This window comes from Carassius gibelio, chromosome A8 (assembly GCF_023724105.1).
Source record: "Carassius gibelio isolate Cgi1373 ecotype wild population from Czech Republic chromosome A8, carGib1.2-hapl.c, whole genome shotgun sequence".
NCBI classification, from domain to species: Eukaryota; Metazoa; Chordata; class Actinopteri; order Cypriniformes; family Cyprinidae; genus Carassius; species Carassius gibelio.
Window position 1 is genome coordinate 8,936,592 of NC_068378.1, and position 19,839 is coordinate 8,956,430.

Consider the following 19,839-nt stretch of genomic DNA (forward strand, 5'->3'; position numbering starts at 1 on the left):
ATCATGTATAGGATGGGACCAGATCACAATCACCGAAGCCCAATGCAGATGTAAAGTTTCCTTCCACATCACGGTCTCCTGTGAACATGGGTTATTCACCACAACCGTGAGTACACAACATCGATCATTACTACTGACCGAATTCAAACAGACAGAAATATCATTTATTAGTTTTATGACTGTTTAAAGGGATATTTTAGTAAAAATAAAATTTAAACCTCTCTGTTTACTTGCCATCTTGCTGTGAATCTGCAAGTCATGAGGTTAAGAATTACATGGAGAGTAAAATATGACAAAATTTACTATTGTGTGAACTGTCCCTTTAAGAATGTAGAAACTATCCTGGGATAATCCAGCTACTGATTTCACTCTTCACCCTTTGTCATTATTCTTTATTTTTATTTTTCCCTCTTTGCATTCAGCTATAAAGCAGTTTACAACTATAAACCCCAGAACAGAGACGAGCTGGAGCTGAGAGAGGGAGACCTCGTTCAGGTCATGGAGAAGTGTGATGACGGCTGGTTTGTAGGTAAGCTTGCTTCACTTTTCAGTTTATTCCGGCCAAGAACTTCTGACTTGAACGAGATGTAATGCGATCAACCATAACAATGCATTATATATTGGTACCCTATTGATTTCATTTTATATTTGATAATATTATTGCAATGCCTAAATTGACTTCAAGCATCAAACTTTTTGTGTTATTTTTAGTGTAGTTGTACTGAATGCATCTTTTTAAAGATTTTAAGAGCAGTGTCAGTGCCAGAACTGTGCTGCCTTCTATTGGCCAAGTCTAATATTACAACAGTTTAATTTACCATAATGTGCTAGCAAAATGGTTGGTAGCTGTTTTGTACCAGAGGTTTTCTTGCTTAAATGACATGGCATTTTTCTTTTCCTGTCAGGTATGTCTGAGAGGACCCAAGCTTTTGGAACATTCCCTGGAAACTATGTGGCACCAGTTTAAGAGCTTCCACCAATCCTCACTGACACTACAGACTCAACCACTAATCAATGCCAAATACTGTCGGTCTGCACTGCCTCTGTACACGAAACACAAAACCACTGCCCTCTTCACACACACAAACTTCCTTCACAAAGCATGTGCACTGCTCTCCTCACAGACGCTGGACACCGCTGTGTTTGACCACTCACGTGATGAAGCCACACTGCATTACGCTTTGAAGATCCTTACATTTATTTACAGTTGTCCACTATTCTATTCACGTTATCGAAGATGACTTCATTTTAACTTCTTTGTAAAGTTTACCTCCATTTTGGTTTCAGATTTGTAGCAACATTGCCCTTGAACACTACATATCCTGAGGATCTGGATGGGACACCTAGTTAAAACTACTTTATTTTATTTTTTCATTCTCATCTCAGTTATTATTACCCTTTTTGCACAGGCTTAGCTGATTGCCACATCATAATAGAAACACAACCGCAGTTTTCACAATCATTATCAAGTGTCTGTAAGCGCTAATGCAGTTGTCTTAAAGTGTTTTTGTAACAAATCAAGCATGCCATTCTCTTAAACTTTAGGAAAGGGAACGTGTTGCCAGTTTCAAACTCTTTTATACAAGTAAAAGTCTTCTGTTTAGTGAAAAAAAACAACAGTATATGATATGAGATATATATAAATGACTTAAAACCATATTCAGCTGAAAATGTTAATGCAGGCTCAGTCTTCAGGATCAGAAGAACATCATGATTTGCATGTTTGTATGTTTCACTCACACACACACACAAAACCTTAAGCAGTATTTTGTCTTGTTTTCCAGTAAACATTACTAAACAAGAGTCATTTACTTTAAGGGACAAAATTGTATAACGTAAGATTTCAGAGAATACAGTATATCTTAACTTAAGCATATGTATCTATATATATATATATATATATATATATATATATATATATATATATATATAATGCTTACACCAAGAACTAAACATATATACATAAGTCATGAGCTCTTATGATTATGCAGGATGCAAATGACACTTTAAAATGAAGTCAGTGTGTGTTTTTCATGTCAAAGAACATGTGCACAGGTTTTAAGACAGGAGCCAGAGTTTACTGATGGTTTATGTTGGCTTTAAAAATGGTTGTGGAAGATGCCATCATTAACTCACTTTGTCTTTGTTTTTAATTTTCTGGGAACTGAAGTAGCTGACTGCATCTTGTTGTACAGATCATTGAATCGTTATCAGACAGTTATCAAATAATGGAAAAAAAGATAATATATATTTTTATTGACACAATATATTGGTACTCACAGATTTTGATATTGATCAAATAAATAATGAAAAACATTAGAGTGCTTGTTACTTTCACTCCTCGAATCAATTATTTATTTTCTTCATAGTCCAGTCTGAAGAGTAAATGTCTTGCAGCACCTGCTTCAGTAAATGCTTCTGCTGCTGTCTCTCATTAGTCAACGCATCTATTTGTATGAAACTAATTAAATAACCAGTCTTGAGAACATGATGACAGATATATGTGGGTGAAAAGGCCAATGTTATTATATATTATAAATTTAATTATATATTTTAAAATAGGGTTTATGGTAGATTTGGTATACTTGTAATATTAGTATTATTTTTCATAGTGTTTTCTAAAATATTTTTTTAATTAAATAATAGGATTTTAATTTATATACATTTTGTATAATTATCTGCTGCATTTATTTGATCAAATCAAAAACAGTAATAACAGCTATTTTTATGACATTTTCTTAAAGTTTTCAACAGCAATTATTCCAGCCTCATGATTCTTCAGAAATCATTCTAATATGCTGATCTGGTCCTAAAGAAGCATTTCTTATTATTATCATCAGTGTTGAAAACATTTTTTTTTTCTATTCTTAAAGAATAGAAAGTTCAAAAGAACAGCATTTATTTGAAATATAAATGTCTTTACGGTCATTTTTGATCAATTCCATGTATTCTTTCTGAATAAAATCATTGATTTATTTTATTTTAATGCGAATTTAGAGTCTTATATTTAAACTTCAATAAATAAGGCTTTCTCGTCACCGCCAGCAGGTGGCGCACTGGCACAGAGTGTTATAAATATTCGCTTTTAAAATCATATTTCTATTTCATCCCACCTACTCGGACACGCCCCGCGTCCCCCCCCTCGCGCACCCCTCGCCTTTATTTTGACAGCAACACGTGGCGTGTGAGTGGAGAGCATCATCATACAGCAAAAACATTCTCGGGGTAAGGTCGAAAAAAAACAAAAAACTGGGCGGTGTGGGAATTTGGTCACATGGAGCGCGCAGCCTAAAAACTGACGCACTGAAAGTGTCTGAGTCAGGTTTGCTTTAGAAAGCGGACAGAGCAACTCTCTCCGCGCTCACACAGGACGCGTGCGTGTTTTTGACGTCACCCGCACAGGTGCCACACGCACTGTTGTGATTACTCCTAACCGCGCGCGCCAACGTTTTACCAGGTAAGTGCTTATTTTCCTTAATATTATAACCAAATATGCAGTGTTACTGGGCTGTATTTGTTCAGATGTGATATCTATATCATCATCGCGTGAGAAGCATGGCATCGGTTCAGCATCCTTTAGTCTTTCACTCTTACTCATGCACTGGATCCGAGTCTTCACTGAAAAGCCTGACTCCGGGTGACTGCCCCACGCAGAAATGAGAGAACAAATGACTGTTTCAGCGTGTTTAAGTGATGGAAATGATCTAAAGTGTCATCTGCTGTAACCCTGCAGCTCAATTCAGAGGAGCGTCTAGTCCAACATCACACACTTTCAGTGTGATACTACTGTTTACTGTTTTCAAAGCACATTTTAAGCAAGACGAAAGGAACCAAACCACTGTAGATTAAGGAAAGTTAACTAGACAAAAAGTAAAATTAAAAAAGGTTCAGACATTGTATTTATCATACTGCCACAAAGACCAAAGAGAACAAACTAGGTGGAATTTAACTCTTTGGTGCTCTTCACATGGCAGTCAAAAATGACAGATTTATTTGACTTATGTATTTTATTTTATATATTTTATTTTATATTTTAATGTTATATTTTATTGCCTGTTAACCACTTTTTGAGCATAGACCTTAAATGGAAATTTCCAGCTTAAACTGTCATAAGCCTTGAATGCTTTCGAGCACAGTCTTTTTATTTTACTTTACTTGGCTAATTATTGCTGAAGCTAAAGTGAAAAATAAATAAATAATAGAAGTTAAATTATGAAAGATTAACAAAAACACTATTTTAATGTTTCATGTCTTCATTTGTAAGTCGCTTTGGATAAAAGTGTCTGCTAATTAAATGAATAAATGTAAATGTGACGTTTTATATGAAATATATTTTCCAAAATATGTTTTATTCTAAAACTGTGAGAAAATCTGAGTCATAAACCTAAACAAGTTGTGTTCCAAATTTGAGGTTGATATCTCTGAAAACAAGCTTTCAGTAAGATCTCGTAAGGGTGCAGTACCAAAAGTTTTTCTTTCGGGACCATTTAACCTTTTTTGAACCAAGCTCTTTTTTTTCTCATAGCACACGGCAAAACCTTTACTAGGTTTCATACCATTCTGCTTAAAAAATAAAAAAAACCCCGATAATGTTTCTGGGTGAAAAATGACCAAAGAGCACCAGAAAGAGCACTACTCCAAATATTTTTTTTTTTTTTTAACATTGGAATGAAATCAGATTTGAACAGATGAGAGACCAGAATACATTAGTGTAATTTACATCATTAAGAGATTAAGTAACTGGAAACACTTGAGTTTGTGTGCTTATGATGCTCAAAAATGTTGTCTAGGCAGGGCAGCTCATTTAGTTTTAAGATGCATACTTCTGCTTGATAGTAGCCTTTAAATAGACTGGGATTCATAAGTGCATGTACAGTACATGGTTGTTTATGAAATTTTTAGGGTATGCAATGGATTTCATTGCATGCAAGTTGGGGTTTTTTGCCCCGGGACGGACTGGAATGTTTTGGATTCAGTTATGCAGAATAATGTGAAAAGTTACAGATTAAGGCATCAACACTGTCCAGACACAAATGGCCAGACTCAGAAATTAGTAAATGTCTGACTTATCATAAGTTACTTTAAAAAATGCCCAGGTTCTACCAGTTGCTCCTTTATTGCTGCTGTAGCACAGCTCTCTGCAGGTCTGAAGTGAGCAGACTGCAGTTTCGAGGCTGGGCACTGAATGTGAATGATGACTGAGCAGTACTTTTGAATTGATGTTTCTGTCCTCACGTGTCTGTGCATTGACCAAACCCTTTGAGAGAGCTTTTGTACTTCTCTATTGTCTCCACCTGTGCAATCCTTCTCATCTCATCCCCCAATGCTTTACGTCCATCACTCCAAAACACACATTCTTCTCATTCATGTTTACTTTTTGTTTGTTATAAGATTTACTGGCACTGTAAACAATAGTGTGAATGTCAGTAACTGGGTTATTGTAAACAAAACTATTAGATGACTGAAGATATGTTTGTTAATTTAAATAAAGCTAAAATAAATGAAAAAAAAAAACCTAGATGATGATAATAATAATTAGAGTAAACCTTATGATTATTAAAAATTTTACCCTAAAGCACTAAAATGACTAACTGAAAATGGATAAAAAAACTTGTTCTGAAAAATTAAAAAAAATGTCAAAAGCACATAACAAAAATGAAAACTGAAAAAAAACAAGCTCATTCAAACTAATAATTAAAAATATAAGAGTATAATTCTAAAATAACACTGGTCAGAAGTGCGAAATTAAAAGAAAAATAGCAGCATAGTCTTTTACATGTTTTTTTTCATCAATGTATTTTACAACAATTCAAAGAACAATGTGTAACATTTTACCAGCTTTTAGACTTATTCACTTTTATTAGTAAATCAAATATTTCACTAGATTTTATAAAATTATTGTGCACCTGTGATTTGTCTAGAATCTAGAGTATCTTTTGCTGCTGAATTATCCACTAACCTAGTTCATAATAGTATTTTTTGTCATGGATTATGATTATATATTTTTTCATTTGTTATTTTTCATTAAAATAAAGTTGTTCATATGTGGTAGATTGTGTTTTACACACAAAAGACTGATGATAAACACAGAAGTATAGAAAGAAGTATAGAAATTCTACATTGATTCAAAAAGAAAACTGCATCGGTATCGGCAGATACTCAGAATTTTCTGTATCGTTTCTGAAAAAGTTGTATTGTTCAGGGGTGCGCGATAAATATTGTTCGATAATTAATGCGCATCTCGTCAGTAAAGCCGGTTCTCTAATCAGCGGTAAATTCCATCAGGTGGGTGATTTCACATAGAGCCGCTGTTACTACACAGAGCCATTGTTAACTGACTAGACGCGCAAATCCACGTTCATTATCAGCGTTTATTTGCGCATCTAGTCAGTTAACAACAGCTCTGTGTTGTAACAGCGGCTCTTATGAAACCATGCACCTGATGGAATTTACCGCTGATTAGAAAACCGGCTTTACTGAAGAGATGCGCATTAATTATCACATGATATTTATCGCGCACCCCTAGTATTGTTGGATCCCTAATAACGGTATTGTTTTCAAAAACTTGCACTTTAAAACCCATTTTCCAAAGTTTGTGTTTTTAGGGCCCCAAAACGCATTCGAAGTTCAGCTCGTGTAAACATCCCCTGAGAATGAAACTTTCTTTCTCTCTGTATTCAGATATACCCAGAGTGCTAATAGGCCATGGAAGACATAACGTCCACAAACATGTCTTATAATTGCACATGTCTCTCCACTAAAACCCTGTCAGCTGCATTTATGGTTTTGATCATAAATGTTCATCTAGACCACAAAATAACATCCCATACAAAGCAGCTATTCCATACCGTTCTATATTCTGATGGTTACTTCATAGTGGGAACCAAGCTGAACTTTTTTTTTTTTCTAAAACCACATTTTTGTATGCTTTCAGGATGTGCAAAGTTTCTAGTCTTTCTCTGGTTTAGCAAGAATTTGCACAACATGCTCAGATACACAGGAAATTGTCTGCTCTGATATGATCTGTTGTCAGCTGTTGATGATGAAAGAGACTGACTGTCTCTTTCAATTCATAATTGTGTGCACATATTTTCTTTTATCTGCAGAAGAGGTTCTCAGGCAGAAGTATCCACCGGCGGTGCACAGGCACGCATTTGTTTTGGTTCTGAAGGTCAATAATCCATTTCATACAAAAGTGTGTTCACAGTACGCATGAAGCGTGCAAGTAATTTGGCAGCTGGATATGATGTCATGCTGTAGGACTTATATTTTTAGATCAATCACAAATAATTAATTACGAATGTGAAAATATGCCATCTACTCCATCTACTTTCCCTTTGAACAAACCAGTTTATCAAGTAAATGTTTGACGTTTATGTTCTCACCGACTTAACGTCACCTTTCTGTATGAATTCGCAAGTTGCATTAAGTGCATTAAACTTGATCTTCCGAAGGCGAGACACTTCTTTGCACAAGCTCATTTTTTTACTTAACTGTGAAGTTTAATGTGACTGCATCATAATGTGGGTTATTAGCATAATAAATGCACAAACCATCTCCTTATAAGGTATAAGGGCATCACATAGTGACTGTCACTCAAAAACAGCACAAAAAGCTGCACCCTCTCATTGAGGATGAGGAGGAGTGGTTGTGTTTCTCATTTCTAGTACTTTCAGTTGTTTGTTCATCTCATTGTTGGATTTCTGTCTCTTACCACATTTCCTGTATGCTGTCTTTCTGTTTTGTAGCAGTTAAAGGCTGTCTGCGTTCTTATTTAAAGTCAGTGAACAGGATAATATGGTAGTCGTAATGATGGCGTATGTCTGTCTGCACCACAGTTTCTCTGTTCAGGGCAAAATCTACCCCATGTTTTCTGTTGAAATTAAGGCCTAAAACTTATGCTCGATTGCAGCCATACTTCTGACCAAAAACTGGGTCTTCTCTAACCACTTCCTTTGCAAAAAGTCACGGCAGAGTTTAACCACTGCTTCTCGTTGCTATTGAGTCGGTTCAGATGAGTCAGTTCTGAGTTCATGGCTGTGCCTGGAAATACAGATAAGTGCACTGTTTCTGTGACTGTGTCTGGAAAGCTCAAAGGAGAAGCCTGCACACTGGCTCTGGACTGAGACTTCATCTCTATTGTGGTGAGCTCGTGTCACTGTTACTTTTCAAGAGGTTTGGATACATAACCTTACATATTAAACTTTAAAAGTTACATTTGAATCAAATTTAAATGCAATGTCATTTATTTTAACTGAATTTGACTGTTTTAACTTGATTTAAATTAAACATTTTAAGTTGCATTTAAATGTAATTTTGAATTGAACTTTCAATGTAATATAATCTTTCATTTACCTAACTTTGAATTTAATTTAATGATTTAATTTGATTTGAATTTAATCTTTAATTGTAATGCATTTTTTATTTGGATTTAGCATTAAATTGAACTTTTGATTTAATATAAATTGATTTATATTTATATTTTAACTTTTAATTTGATTTAAGTTTAATTTCACTTTTTTTTACTTGGTGTAATTTTTTTTATCTTTAATTTGATCATGTTGAATCTACCTTTTAATGTTATATAATGAATCTTTTAATTTTAATTTGATTTAAATTCAAACTTTAATTGTATTTAATCTTTATTTGGATTTAGCATTAAATTGAACTTTTGATGTAATTTAATATAAATTGATTTATATTTATATTTTAACTTTTAATTTGATTTAATTTGGTTTTATTTAACATTTTTTTAATTTTAGTATAATTTAATCTATAATTTGATTTAAATGTTACAGTCAGTTTAACTTAAAGCAAATGAACTATATGTAAATCAAATAAAATAGATTTTAAACTTAATGCAGTTTAATACTCACATTTCTGAAAACATCTTAATGACATTACTAGTATTGGTATGAACTGCTGAAATGTTGCTATCGTGACAGTCCTGTGTTATTCTATGACTTGTAAACCAGAGGACCATGAGTCTATTAACTAATAGTTTTCCATTTAGTTTTTTCCAAGCTTTTTGTGGCCCGTGGGTAAGAACGTATCATACTTGTCAGAACGCAGAGCTTGTGAATACCTCCTGCTCTTGAGTCACGATTGTAATATCTTGTTCTGTTTCTATGACAGCCAAACATATCATACATAACATGTTGAGATGTTGAGCTGCTTCACATAACTCCCATCATAAAGCTATAAATACCAAATAATATTGAAAACTGACGGTAATTAGCCACCACTGGAATGCACAATTGTATTGATCCATTCAGTGAAATTTTCTAATAACTGCCTGTCCTTTATTCAGACTGAGCTCATGTCTTGTATTGTTCGTCTCCACCCGGTATCTTTTGCGTACTTTTCTTCTCGTCGTGAGGTGTTGTTTGGTGTTTCTTCATCAGCAATGGGATGGAAGGTATCAATGTTGACTCCACTGAATGTGATAAGAATGTGAGGAATGTTTTATTCTGGCGTGTGTTAACCAGAATGGGGAGGAGTTGTGTTGCTGTCCGGACTGGGTGTGTGCTGGGCAGGTGCGACACTGTTAAGATCACACATGGGAGTGGATCATGGGAGAAAAAGCATAGTATGTTCTGTAGGCATGGCGTGTGCAGCAACACTGTAGGCTCAGTGTACTGATTTATGACTGTCGGCTCATACTTTGAATCCTTTTGATTGTAATCCTGAAGCGTTATTTAAACTCCGAACACACCCTGGTTACTTTATTTGTGGCGAAGACAGTTAAAGACATTAGCCGTGCCAAGGTCATGAACTGAAATGCGGTGCACCTTAAGTTGGATAGATTTAGATAAAAGCATCTGATACTCCTTTTGAACCATTTCACTGTTTTTGATACTAATTTTTAACTTCCTTAGCAAGAGTTAATGTTACTGATCCCTCCTTTATGTTAAATGCTAGTAAATAATGGTTTGTAGTCATCTAATAATTCTCAAGTAAACGTTGCTTCGTATTTTTTCCAGTAATAATTATAATAAAAAAAACAAAGAAATTACAAACAACAGAACAATTCATGCAATATGAGCAAAAACATGAATTGAAAAAAAATTGCTCTGCAAAATAAAACTTTTATTGACATGGTCTTAATTTCCCATTGCATGATTGTCAAGTGTATAAAATAAAGTAAATATGAAATGACGTCATATTGCTCAGGTTCTCCCACAACCGCTGACGCACTGTTCCGTATTACCCAACTATATACTTAGATTTATTATATGTTAGTGACTTAATATATCTTACATCTACCCACATTCCCTTGCATAATTTGTCAATAGCACTGTACATACAAAATACTGTTTAATGTCACTTGTCTATTGTGTATAGTTTTTACATATTTATTCGTACTTGCTTATTTTTTTTTTTTTTTTTTGCTACTGTATCTGTGTCTTGTCAACCTGTCTGTATACTGGAAGCTTCTGTCACCAAGAACAATTCCTTGGCAATAAAGATTCTTGTACACGGTGTCATTTTCTCCACGCTCGAGCAGCTGTAATGACAACAATGTCTCTCAAGCAATGCTGCTGTTTTGTAGTTGGATGTAAAAGTAAACATAAGGCCGTTTTCACACCACAAGTGTAAGTGGTGTTTGAGCAGTGCATATCTTTTAACGAATGAGCGCATTCACACCGGGAGCAGCGTCACTGAGTATACAAAAAACAGAAGAGAGGGGCGGGGTGAGCAGTAGCTCATTATCATTTAAAGACACATGCACCGAAACGGCTCACTGTGCTCAGTTGTTTTTGATGAAGTAAAAAGTTGTTTTACACAACCTTTGAGGAATGTTTTGGGAATTCGATTTCCCCTATAATGTTCATTAAATTGTAGACCACTCACTAAAGGCTTCAAGTTAAATTTAAATTTTTTGTATTATTCTTGTCTATATTTTCAGTATTACTAGAATAAGAAACTGTCCACTTCCTGAGATGTTTGAGTGTATTTATTTATAATTAGAACGGTTGGAATTAATTTAAATCCAAAATGCTCAAATAAAAACGGCTATAAAAGTTAGTCAATTGTGAACATGGGTGAAATGAAAGTGTGTGCGTAATATCTGATTCCTCTGTATTTCAGGAAGACTGAGCTGTGGAAACATCCTGGCTATTTTAGAGCTGTTGGATGACGTTGAAGAGTGTGTGTGTGTGTGTGTGAGTGTTCAATATGCTAATATTCCAGCCACATCTGCAGTTTTGATCATGTCCTGTAGAAATCTTCATTCACATCTTCCACCAGTTTTGTTTAGATGCAATGCAAAAAAAACAAAAACAATGCCTGTCAAATGATGGCAAAGTTTGGGAATATAGCGTTGCACAGGCGCACAAACACCCACTGAATACATTTGCTTCATTCAAAACTGTTTTATATCTGCTTCTGATATAATAACTTCCCACATATCTGAATACTGGAATTGGCGTCTTCTCCCATTACTTTTGGAGAACAACTTTTTAGTACATGATGAGTCATTCAAGGTGTTTTCTATGTGGAAATAAAATAATTATTCAACCTTATTAAAGGTTTCACAATTATTCCAGAGACTAACCTCAGGGTAAAATTGCGCACAGTACATTTGCTTTGGCTAAACTCAACTCAACACTAACTAAACCTGTTTGTTTAAACAGGATGATCATACTGTGTTTTGATATTAGAGAGCTTTTTGATAATAACACGAGAAACCCTTGCAAAATAGGAGACAATCCTTAAGTTTGAACCTGGAATGCTTTCTGATTTCTATATGCCATGGAGAAGTTTGAGTGGTTGCAGGAACAGTGATTGCAGCACAACCAGATGTCCTGACATTTCTCAAAGTACTGGATGTGATGCTTATAGTGAATATCTAGGGTTCATTTCAGTTTCAGTATCCTCATTTGCATGCTATTTCAGTCAGAGAGCTTCCTGGCTGATCTTACTGTCTGGTCACACAGTTTTTACTCTGAAGGAAGCAGAATTATTTTCTGCATTATTTTCATGACAGTTATGCAAAATGAGCAGCATTTTTGCATCCGGTTTTCTCAGTTATGGAACGCAATGCAAAAATTAAAATATATTAGTGTTGTCAAAAGTACCGACCGTCAGTACTGTAATTTTAAAAAGTCAATTTCCCGTTAAAATTTGGGCACTGTTGAGCGGATTCTTAAACACCACTGATTGGCCAGCCATTGTGTTCACTCGCTGAACAGATATGACCGTGATTGGCTCTCCATGCTCTTCACAAGCGATCACACAGATGCACACCTGAAGTGAGAGTGTTTGAAAGCCTCGTCTATCAGTGGATCCCTAATATATCTGCACATAGAAAGATCCACTGGATTTACAAAATGTGTTTCAGCTTTGCATCAACTACTGATGAACACATACATTTTTATATGAATCATCACTCAGTAGGTTACATAACTATGTTTCAATGTCTATGAAAGGCATTACAATTTTCATGTAATCTACCCAGAGAGAGCAAATCTCAACTGCTTGTTTAAATCATCACAAAATAAAGAAAGCTTTAATTTGCTAAATGCAATGGTTCGCTGTGAAAATATAAAGTATAAACAACACAAACATTGTGATTTTTCCCGTAAAGTTGCATTTTCACAAAGTGTATTGTGAACGGTGCAGTACAAAAATGTTTTACTTGATGATGGTTTGATTCATGGTTCAATGGGATTCGATTCAAGCAATTTTGCAAAACTTGAAATGATTCAGTACACAATTTGATTCAAATTTGAATGATTGTTTTATTCATTACACCGTTGGATTTAAATCAATTAACTGATTCAATACAGTATTCCAATTAGGATTACTTAGATTCCTCCATCCTGTATATCTTCTGTAGCCTTAATTATTCTGGATGTGAAATTCAAGATGCTAAAACATATTATTAGTACTAAAATAGGCTTAATTTTTTTTTAAAATAAGTAAACGAAGACTTAATGGGTTTAGTGAGTTTGTACTGTTTCGCTCTCCTCAAACTAACTTTGTAGTGATGGGTGCTAAAACCTTATGTTTGGCACGTCAGGCTTCACTGGCTCAGAAATCCTTTGACCTTCTCAAGTTTAAACTGAGTGCCAATGTACCATACAAAAAAGACAGCTTTATGCATTCTCTCTTTCACAGACACCAACACCCATTCACTTGGACGTGAAACTGCTGTAACTACGCAAATGTTTTTTGACAGTCTCTCAGCCCTGGCCAATTCCTGCCCAGAGTATTTTGGGTATGTGAGTGTAAAAGGTCATTTTCCTCATGATGTAGCTCACAATACAAACCTAGAGGCATTGCTTTATTGTAGGGTTGATTTTGATTTGGGATGCACTAAAATAACCATTGCAATTTAAGTCAAAATGCCATTAAACTGTACTAAGAAAGACATAATGGGTTGAAAATATAAGCAGAAACCGATCTAAAAACAGAAACATAGACCTTGAAAAGACATTCATTTCTTGTTCTCACCATTGTGTTACAAATATTCTTGAATATTCTGACATACTACCTCAAAATGGTGAAAGCTAAATATTTTCATATAAATTTGAACTTTGTTTACATATTTCCATACATATCTACATATTTTTATTGACTTTCTGCATTAACTGAATCAATTTATTCAGACACTTTTGTAAATTGCATTTAGTTTAGACTAGTGTTTAGGATTTGTCTGAATAACTTAATGTTTTCATGAGCGTTTTTAAACTGAGGAAGATAAATCATAATATTCAATTTATTCAGAATCATGCAGCTCTAGTTTCAGTTTTCATTTAAAATTCTGTATTTCAGTGCATCACTGATACAACACTTTTCTAAAGCCGTGACTCATTCACATCAACACCACGCGTTCAGATCCTGGATTACTGGCTTTTCATCAGAAACTAGTTGACCAAATAGTTTACATGCCATTTTTACAGTTCTGAGGTAGAACGCTATCACTGTGAGTTGTCTGTGAAAAAATGCAAGGTGAGGGAAAGTTGGCCAGTTTGAACCAGTAAAACTAGTCCCTGTCAGCCCTAACCTGTGAGCTGTCATGGACTGATGCTGACTGGAACAAAAAGTTAATAGCTATAGGTCATGCGTGTTGTTAGGAAACATTTGTGCCGAGCAGACAGTTTTCTTTCATTTTGTTAATAAGGACAGCAAGAGGATCAATTTATCCAATGTTTCTATGCAGTTAGCACAGCTACTATATATCTAAATGTGTATAACCAGTTAATGGGTTTGCCAGTTTTCCGTTCTGCCATCTCCTTTAGTTTCCTCTTGCTGAAGGAAAAGGAACTCACGCTAATGGTCTTTTGGCAAACGCCAACAAATGTCAATATGGACCCCTAAACCTTCCTTTTATTTTTGAGATGCAAATACTTTCACTTTCCCAGTCAGCCGAACAATGTCTATTTTTATCTTGCAGAGCTACAGTACCCTCCCTGCCTTTCCTTCCCTTAATTATAAAAAAAAAAAATCACTGAAAAAGGTTCAAAACCAGGTCCAAACTCTTGATCGTTTGTTGTGGATTAGGCAAGTGCCAAAATCCTCTCCTGTTAAGAAATTAAAATACGTGGGTAACACTTTATAATAACATTAATTGATAAATGATTAATTTTATATAATGCTTAACAGATCATTAGTTAATATAATCAAATAGTCAGACATGAGAATAAGGTGCTTGGTAATGTTTACTAATAAACATATTAAATATTCCCCGACGATTAACAGATCATTATTTCATGTCAGTTAAAGTGCTTACATTAAGCTTGACATTAATTCACATGATCATGCACATATTGTGTGAGGTTAGGGACAGGTTTGCTGCTCTGGGTATGTTTATGTGTTGATTTAAGGGGTCTGAAGTGTACACTTACAGTTTGATTATTATAAGTCAGTATTTCCCAATCCTAGTCCTGGAGAACCGCCAACACTGAACATTTTGGATGTCTCTCTAATCAAACACACAAGATTCAACTCCTCAGTTCATTAGTAAAAACTCTAGTAAAGGTAATTGCACAGTAAGTCCAACATTTTTGCATGTTAAAAAATAAAGGTGACCTCACGTTATGTCAATCACGTTTATACACTGCCTCTGAAAAAGAATAAAATTCAGATCTGTTTTTTTTTTATTATAATTATTATTATTTTTTTTTGCATCTGAAGCAGAATGGCGAATAGTTATTGTGAAGTATTACCAGTCATTCTAATACGCTGATTTGCCACTCAAGAAACATTCATTTTCAGTATTTACATTCACAGTAGTATTATATCAGTATTAAAAACTGTTGTGCTGCCAAATTTGTTAGTTGAAATTTATTTACGTAAAATAGAAATCTTTTGATAACATTAGAATTGTCTTTGTCACTTTTTTATAAAAATTAATACGTGTTTTCTGAATAAAATTCTTTTTTTTTTTTTAAAACACAAATTTCTTCTTTGATCATTTATTGAATAGTTATAGAAAATAACAAAATTGTTTTGTGATAAGCTTTATTTAACGCATGACTGAAATCAGTAGTTTTTGTTTGGGAATCTGATTAGTTAATACAGTGTTCAAACTGTCCTAAAACACATAACAGTAATGGCTATGATATCCCATTGTCAGGGGCCATGTGTTGCAGCAGGATGGCACCTAATGGATTTGGTTTTATCAAGTAAAATATGGAACGGCATCGATGCACTTTTCTTACGGCTTAATTACTATATTCAAATCAAGAATTTCTCTTCTACAATCAGAGCAGAAAAGTTCAGTGATTCTTTGTGAATCTAGTAAGGTTCTGTTGTGCTCAGCCGATGCTAATAAAAGCAGCCAGGACTCCTCACTAGCATGTTGGATTAATTGAGGTTCTGAGGGGAGGGAAATGTGGCTGCCGCCTCCTATGTGATTACATAAAAACTCAACGACTCTAGTCTCTAGAGCCCACTGTAATTAAGAGAGATCCTCCCGAACAGAGACATCGTTAAGGCTGCTAATTGCCTGGAGAGCTAATGATGGGGTAGATTTGCATTCCCTCCGACCAAACTCTCCAAGAATGCAGTGACATCCATAGCCTCAACTGGGTCACGCTGGGTAGGGGAGACAAACGGGTGTGCGGGTTTGTTTGTCCCGTGTATGGAGCCAATTTCAGGCTTTCACACACGTTCTCCTGTTGATATTAATTCAGGACAGCGTGACACAGACGCTGACCCATCTACAGTGTTTACATGGCCAGATTCTCTAAATTCTTTCTTTAATTACATCATTATCAGGGCTGTATGAGTCATACGGTCTTTTCAAAACACAGTTGGTATACTGTAGATGTACAATAAGTCTGGGTGGTATGACACTATATGCTGTGTGAATGGTAGAGATCATAGTCAAATGTTTGTATTTCAGTAGATTTATGTTATTATTAGTCCTGGATGAGTCCTTTACATGTGAGAGTGAGTAAGAAAGAAACAGAGGTGTGCTTGAAATGTTTTAGAAAGTTATATTTTTCTACTGATAAGATGTTTTCATTGCTGATATTAAATTCTCATTCTAGCGCGAGTTTAAGCACTCTCATTTAACATTTTGTGTTAAGTTTGTGTAGTGTATGACTGAAAATAGTTCTGATAATTTAAGAGTTTGGTGGATCGGCTCTTGAATGACTGAATTTTTTTGATGTATACATTGACTTTATTTTTGTCATTGTTGCGTAAGAGACTATCAGAAGGTCATTGCATTGAGACTATCAAAGGTCAAATCAGGGTAAGCAAGCAGACCGACAGGGAGAGATAAAGGCTGGAAACCTAATTTCAGTATCGGAGGGAAAACAAACTGTCCACACCTGAGAACAGTAGTTTTACAGTGCATTTCCAATCTGAGATATTTACAGTAGCTATAAAACATCACAGATCATGTGCTGACTGACATCAAAGGCATTTTCAGACGACACTTCATGCTGACAGCAAATAGTGTTCATTTTTGAAGCTTTCCATCAAAGAGTCCAGGCATGTTTAGCTGCCAGTTAAGTAGTTCATCATCACCTTGGTGAGATCTTTTACAAGGCTGCTGCAAGCCAGTGCTTAAAGGGATAAAGATACATTTAAGCCACATTTGCACCCACATATCCTCCTGTATCAGGCAGCAGATCACGGTCTGCACTCCCACTGATAGTCGTAGTGTTGCTGCTCATTTGCATCCCCAGTTGAATAATGTACCAGTTCCTCTTTAAAGGTGTGTGTGTGTGTGTGTGTGTGTGAATTCAAAGAATTTAAAGTAGTTTTGACCTATGTCTGGTACATGGCTAATTTCTTCCCCAGTTTTCTTTAAGTAGATTTAAGGAACATTATTTCACAGACAGACTCAAAGTTAACTTGTATTCATATTTTAATTTTTTAAAGCTTTTATTTATTTACAGTGACCGAGTGAGCAAAAGGGAAATGATTGTGGACTTGGTGGCTGGTATTACTTATTGCTATAAGGCTGCACGTGAGTAGATGACTGTTGCTATCAGTCAAATATTCTGACGAATAGTGCTCGGAGCTGACTCAGAGCTGGTTCCACCCTTTAGGTGGGTTGAAGCACATTGCTTCATGAATGTGTACAAATCAGGCTTCAGGGTCGAAGTAAACAGAACTTTCCCATAAGCCTAATGCAACACTTGTTCCCTTATCTCAGGGAGTGTTTTTTTTATTTGTTTTTTTTTTGCTATTAATTGTGAATGTTGTAATGATTTAATTAACTTTTATTTGGGCACTTTAAAGGCAAGCGTACACGGTGCGAGTTTTTTTTTTTTTTTTTCTGTCGTACAAGTTTTTTTTTGTTTTTTTTTTAATCGTGTAGAAATCGTATATGGTTGCGGCTCGTATTATGTGCAGGGAATTACGAGTCGGGCAGTCGAAATGCTATCTGAAGTTGACCAATCATGAACTAGGAAAACCACAGAAGAAGAAAGATGAAGATGGCAGCGCCACGGCGAATGTGGACTTTTGACCAGGAGGAAAAACTCACTGTAACTCTAATAACTCTAGTAAACTCTATAAACTCTGACAGGAACATCGAGCGCTGTATGAGGTTTTTAGCAGCGTGCACCATGCTTTTTAATTCTCACTCTCACTCTCTCTATCTCTCTCACACACACACAAACCCGCGCATATGTAATTTACGGGGACTCTGCATAGAAGTAACGGTTTTCTATACTGTACAAACTGTATATTCTATCCCCATACACTACCTCTATCCATCACGGAAAAATGCATTTTTAAAATTTCAATTAATCACTGTTTATTTTTTTTAAGCCATTTAGTTTGCGAGGGCACAGGAAGTGTCCTCATAAACCATGTTTATGTTGTAATATGTCATTATAGATATTTGTGTCCTCATAAACCATATACAAGAACACACAAACACACACACACACACACACACACACACAGGGTGACCAGACGTCTCGGTTTCCTGTTGCAGAAAAAGAACCTGTATGTGTAGGAAACGGTCACGGGTCGCATCAATAATTTTTATGCAGTTATCAGAGGGAGAGCAGTTATATTAGGTGTGTTCAACTTGAAGCAGCGCTGCATAGAATGATCGCTGTATGACATCAAAGTACCGTGAGAGCGATTCGAATGCATTGGATATGTGTGCTCTCTTATCACTCTCATGGTACTTTGATGTCATACAGTGATCCTTCTGTGCAGCGCTGCTTCAAGTCGAATGCACCTATCAACTTTGTGCGACTGCATCAGAAATTGACTGGTCGTAAAATCGTATCGTATATCCCCTCGTCCGTACGATTTTCAGATAAACTCACTGGTGACGTGTGCGTGGACATACGATCTTCCGACCATCCGAATTCGCACCCTGTACGCCCGCATTTTTGAGTTTCTGATCACAATGATGGCACATTTTTTTTCAAAAATATAACCCTTTTAACCAAAATATTAAACTGGTGTTTTTTTTAAGAATCTCAAACTGACTGTAAAGTTGCTTCTCGCTTTTTTTATGGGTGCTACAGCTTTAAAACACACTCCAGGACTGTCAGTCATGTGGCACCTGTCTATGATTCCTGATTGCTACAGTGTCTGGGTGTCAGTGGATTTGAGCTGCAGTTATGTGGAATAGGATGAAAGGTTTTCTGAAGACCAGGTGAAAGCAGTTTACCTTTCAACAGCAGCCAGTGGCTCTGAGATTTGGAAACTATGAAACACATCTGTGGCATTTCAGCTTGATGTCGAATTAAACTTGACCAATGCTCTCTTCACCTGGGGGGTTTCCATCTTTTTTGCCCCTCTTCTCACACTCCTTTTTTTTTCCTCCCACAGCACTGAGAGCATTGGGCAGCAGCCTGTAGTCACATGATGCCTTTTACAGTGAACCTGATTGGCCCGTCCCCCTGGGGATTCAGAATTTCTGGAGGGCGAGACTTCAAGAAGCCCATAACAGTTTCCAAGGTAATTTTCATCTCTGTTGACCAATCTAGAACATGCTTCACATCCTTGTTTTGTTTTGGGTTTTTTGCGTCAGTGATTAAAGCAATGATGCCTCATACCTAAACGCTTGATGTCTTTCTTCTCACATTAATCACTGTTGTCTACCTGTTTTGCCCTCTGTCACCTTGACTACTTCAACCAAACAAGACCCGTATAATTAGAGGAAGTTCCTGGTCATTGTGTTGCATTGCAAATGGTCAAGCTATTGTGTTTTTTTTTTTTTTTTAACTACTATTTTTTCCGTACAGGTATTCTCCATTCTCTTTTCAGAATAATAGAAAATATGCTGAACTTATGCAAGGGTGTGCAAGAGTTAGATTTAGGCCAAGCATGAATCATTGGGTTCCCCTTGGAATAAAAAAAAAAAAAAAAAAAAATATATATATATATATATATAATATAAAAACA

The 19,839-nt window shown here is 35.6% G+C and overlaps 2 protein-coding genes across 6 annotated transcripts in view; both read left to right on the forward strand.

Moving 5' to 3' along the window:
• LOC128018354 (vinexin-like) overlaps positions 1-2,316 on the forward strand; it is a 38,140-nt gene extending 35,824 nt beyond the window's left edge. For all 4 annotated transcript variants that reach the window (XM_052603824.1, XM_052603823.1, XM_052603827.1 and 1 more), the window contains 3 exons: positions 12-106; positions 423-529; positions 906-2,316. In XM_052603824.1, the coding sequence (XP_052459784.1) occupies positions 12-106; positions 423-529; positions 906-967 (264 nt within the window). In that variant the 3' untranslated portion in view covers positions 968-2,316. The remainder of the gene's footprint in view (positions 1-11; positions 107-422; positions 530-905) is intronic.
• An 875-nt stretch (positions 2,317-3,191) lies between these two features.
• LOC128018355 (PDZ and LIM domain protein 2-like) overlaps positions 3,192-19,839 on the forward strand; it is a 53,424-nt gene continuing 36,776 nt past the window's right edge. The window contains exons 1-2 of one of the 2 annotated variants that reach the window (XM_052603829.1): positions 3,192-3,457; positions 19,264-19,392. In XM_052603829.1, the coding sequence (XP_052459789.1) occupies positions 19,297-19,392 (96 nt within the window). In that variant the 5' untranslated portion in view covers positions 3,192-3,457; positions 19,264-19,296. Of the gene's footprint in view, positions 3,458-8,017; positions 8,145-19,263; positions 19,393-19,839 lie in introns of those variants that run through there. The other variant, XM_052603828.1, reaches the window with a different exon arrangement.